The 4606-nt window shown below is 32.9% G+C and overlaps 1 protein-coding gene across 1 annotated transcript; it reads left to right on the top strand.

The window, feature by feature from the left end:
- The first annotated feature begins 596 nt into the window (after positions 1–596).
- CNI1 (carbon/nitrogen insensitive 1) lies at positions 597–2034 on the top strand. The gene has a single exon (XM_023689812.2). It carries the CDS (start codon positions 846–848, stop codon positions 1977–1979), a length of 1134 nt encoding a protein of 377 aa, XP_023545580.2. The 5' UTR covers positions 597–845; the 3' UTR covers positions 1980–2034.
- The last annotated feature ends 2572 nt before the right edge of the window (positions 2035–4606 follow it).

The following is a 4606-nucleotide window of genomic DNA, read 5'->3' as shown; positions in this document are numbered from 1 at the left end:
AATATATATTTAATACATTTAAATCTTCTAATTTAAATATAATTCAACTAGTTGAGATCATAAATTCGATCATAATTTGAATTTTTTTAATTTTATATCGGTGCAAAACAAAATTATTTTAATCGTTAAAAAATATTTTCCATGAATGTGATGAAAAATCTAATCAAAATTTAAGGTTAATTTTAATTATTTAATAAAAAAAATTTATGCTTTATAAAAAGTTGTATAATAATATTTTTCATGAAAAATACTGAATTGTTTCTCGAACTAAATTGTTATAATTTTATAAATTAAACTAAAATCTTGAATTTTGCTAATATTAATAATTTAGAGAAATAATAATTTATATTCTCGAAAATTAATAAATTAGAAGGACCCAAATCTAATTAATGTAAATTAGTGAGTAATAAAAATTTGAGTGGGTTTTTTTTTTTTAAAAAAATAATTTTATTTAAGTGATTTTATTCTAATTTTAAAAAATAAATTATCTAAATTAAAAAATTTATAGAGGAAAATTAGAAAATTTGCAATAAATAATAGAGATATAAAATAGAATTGAAAAGAAAAATACAGATAAAAAAAAAATAGGTATTTTTCTCCCTCATACGTGGGGCCCACAATTGAAGTCCAAATCACCCTCGACTTTTTCTTGTTCAACACGACACCGTTTCCAGCGTCTTCCTACTTCCTCCTCCCCCACACTGATTCCTCTCTCTGTTTTTAAACCTTCTACCTTCCCTTGACTTTCCTCCGCCGTGGCTTCCTCCTCCACCAACCTCCACTTTCTCCCATAATAACCCGCTCCTCCTCTTCACCCTCCCTCCAATTTACGAGCAAACGAAACCATGGCCTCTTTCAGCGCCGTCCACGCCGCCCTCTTCTTCCTCCTCTCCGTCTCCGTCTCCGCCCAGTCCCAATTCTCCCCTGACCCCAGATCCGACCCCTACCAGTATCGCCTCAGCGGTTCCATGGCTGTCATCATCGTAATCCTCATCGCCGCCCTCTTCTTCGTCGCTTTCTTCTCCGTTTACTTACGTCACTGCAACGATTCCCAATCCAACTCCATCCGCCCTGTCACCGCCGCTGCTCGGTCCCGTCGCGCCGCTCGTGGTCTCGATCCGGCCGTGATTGAAACATTCCCGACGCTAATTTACTCCGATGTGAAACAGCATAAAATCGGTAAGAGTACCCTAGAATGCGCCGTTTGCTTGAATGAATTCGAAGATGATGAAACGCTGCGTTTAATCCCTAAATGTGACCATGTGTTTCATCCTGAGTGTATTGATGCTTGGTTGGCTTCTCATACTACTTGCCCTGTTTGTCGCGCTAATTTATCGCCTCAACTCACTGAGTCCGTCCACCGAGTTGAAGATTCCGCCGCCGTAGTCGACTCGGATGAGAACAGAGGAGATATTGAATCGCAGAACAACGACGTCGTTTCTGAGACTAATCCAACTGCGGCTCCACCGCCGATTCAAATACCAGTTGAATCGGAGTTGAATACGACGACGGCGGCTAACAAGTCGTTGAATCGTAACCGTACACGTGGATCCCGCTCCAATAGATTGCGGTGGTTATTCCCCCGGTCTCACTCAACTGGCCACTCCTTGGTTCAGCCCGGGGAGGACACCGAGCGGTTTACTCTCCGGTTGCCACTTGAAATAAGGAAGCAAGTAGTGAACCGGAAACTGAACCGGGCGACGAGTATGGTAATTCTGGCAAGGCAAAGCAGCTCAATGAGAGGATACCGGTTCGGTTCAGGCGAAGGGAGTAGTCGAGGGAAGTATTACCGAAGACTTGAACGGTTGGACCGGACATCGAAGTCAGACCGGTGGGTGTTGTCAATTACACCGCCGTTTTTTACTCGTATGTCATCGATGAAGACTCCCCGGGGAGGGAGTATCCATGGTGAACCGGGTTTGGGTCGAGAACTTGGACAAGGAAGTTCCACGGCCGAGTCGAGTAGGCTTCCGGTCTGAAATGGTTTATTTTTTTTTGCCACAATTCATATATACCAAAAAAAAAAAAAAATAATACTTAAGAATTCTCCAAGGGAAATTTGTTTTTTGCTTCATATAAATTCATATACACCAAAAATGTGTATAAAATTAAATTTCTTGTTTATTAGTATTCTTTGTATGGTTAGCATATAGTTTTAGTTGTGTCAAATGTGTATCATAAATAATGTAATAATTATTTTTTAATTAAAATTAATAAAATTTTAATTTTTTATTGCGTAGATATGAAAATGTTAATTGGGATTAGGAAATTATTTAAATTATTTTCAAAAAGGTTAATTAATTATTGGATAATTAATGAATAGGTTGTCACTTTAATCCAGTGTTTGGCAATAGTATTATCTGTAGAACACGGAACTATGTTCACAAAGACATACTGAAATCAGATCAGTTTCGAGTGTTTTTGCAGATTTAATAGCTAGTCGTGATTGACTCCTCATCATCGCATGTTGTGTCCCTCTCAATTCCAATGCAATATTAGAAAGGTCACCAACCCAGCTTTACGAAACAAAGGACAAACCCAGACCTTGTTGTGTCCTTCTATTCTCGTTTAGCCTGTAAGAAATTCTCCACACCCTCCCCAAACCCAAAATGACCTAATTCAACGTAATATTTCGATTCATTGATTGGACGTGCACTCTATTCCATACCAATTTAGTTGAATTTTCATAAAAAAAGAAAAAAAAAATATATATATTGAAACGACTTTCCAAAACTCAAATATTAAATCTTTATTTTAGGGTTAGAATTTAGGGTTTAGAGCATTAATTAATTAATTAATATCTACACTAGAAGACACGTTACATTTAAGCGACAGTAACAAAGTCATAAATTTTATTTTCCCACAAATTAAAGTTATAATTTTTTGTATTATTTGAATAATGGAGAATACAAAGAAAATCCAGCTGTCACCTTTTGACAGTTTTCTTATAAGAATATATTCTAAAAATCTCTTCTTCTATGAAATTTCCTCTTTATCAATCATCATACTTTTTTTTTTATTATTATTATTAATTTTAATATTAAAAAAAATATTATTCCAAAATTTTTAATTTTCTAGCCATGTCAAATTCACGAAAAAAAAATTAATTTTTATTCGACTTTAATTCAACTTAAAATTTTTAATTTCGTGACTTCGAACTCTGAATATAAATAATTTAATTTTTCTAATGTAAAAAAAATTATAAATTCATTAATTTTAATAAAAATAAAATTTTGCACAAAAAAAATAATAAAAAACAAAATTCATAATTTTCAAAAAAAAAAAATCTCCAATTGATATTTAAATATATATTTTATACTGAACGTAAAAAAATTATGATATTTTCAAGCGAGAATTTACGAAGGGTTAAAATTAATAAGTTTATGTTAAAATTGCAATATTTATCTAAGTTTGTGATGAATTATAGAAAATTGAAAGTTAATCCTTAAATACGAAAAAAAAATTTATATATATATATATATATATTTTATTGGATAAATGCATAATTATTATTTTTTGTAACCTAAAAAGGAATCAGAATCTTTAATTTAGAATTAGAGAGGATTAAAGATTTATTTGATAAAAAAATATAAGAAAATTTAAATATATAATCCTATAGAGAATAATCTTTAAAAAAAATAATTGTATAAATGGAGAGATATTATTATTTATAAAAACTTTGGAAAAGTTAAATAAAGTGTGCATTATGTAAAGTGTGCAACTAATATATCTTTTTAGAAATTAATTTTTAAAAATAATATTATAATTTAACCATAAAAGAAAATCATTTGATTATGAAATATTGTAAATGAAGAATGTTTTTATATCTAAATTAATTGCGACACCCGAGTAAATGAAGGATACATAAATGAACCGAATCCACATTCGAATGAGCGGTGGTTATGTATTGCTGTTAGCCTCAATTTTTTAGTTTTAAAACGCATTTGATGCCCTTGTAACCCTCTCTAACCAATGTGAGATCTCACAATCCACCTCTTTTAGGGACCAACGTCCTCTTTGGCACACACCCCAAGCCCATCGTTAGCAAATATTGTTCGCTTTGGTCAATTATATATTGTCGTCAGCCTCACGATTTTAAAATGCATATGCTAGGGAGAGGTTTCCACACCGTTATAAGCAATGCTTCGTTCCCCTCTTCAACCATGTGAAATCTCATAATGTGAGTGAGAAGAAAGTATGTTGAAAGGATCTGTATTAGTGTGTGGGGATAATCTTCACTATATCATAGGAGATGTTCTCTCGAGATCGAATGTTTCAATTTTCATACTCCACATTTTAAAAAAAATATATATCGTAAATTGAAAACATTGATAATACCGAACGTGGGTTTATAAACAAGAGGTCAAAATTTTGAACTTTTGAGGGGTCTTTTGAGGGGTTGAGTACATGCCAATTGTCGTTGAGTTACGCTTATTTTGCCCCAATACTAAATTTTACTGAAATAATATATTGAAAACATGAGTATAGTTCAATAGTAATTAACATATTTTTCCGTGCGAGCATTACTTACTTTTTCGCTTCTAAGAGTGAAGACTATCCCCACGAATCAACACGAGTTCATCCAATATGTTTTGTCCTCACTCAC

Source organism: Cucurbita pepo, chromosome 11, assembly GCF_057944985.1.
Source record: "Cucurbita pepo subsp. pepo isolate OVF chromosome 11, ASM5794498v1, whole genome shotgun sequence".
Taxonomy (NCBI): domain Eukaryota; kingdom Viridiplantae; phylum Streptophyta; class Magnoliopsida; order Cucurbitales; family Cucurbitaceae; genus Cucurbita; species Cucurbita pepo.
Note: the sequence above shows the minus strand (reverse complement) of the source record. Positions and strands in the feature narration are given on the sequence as shown.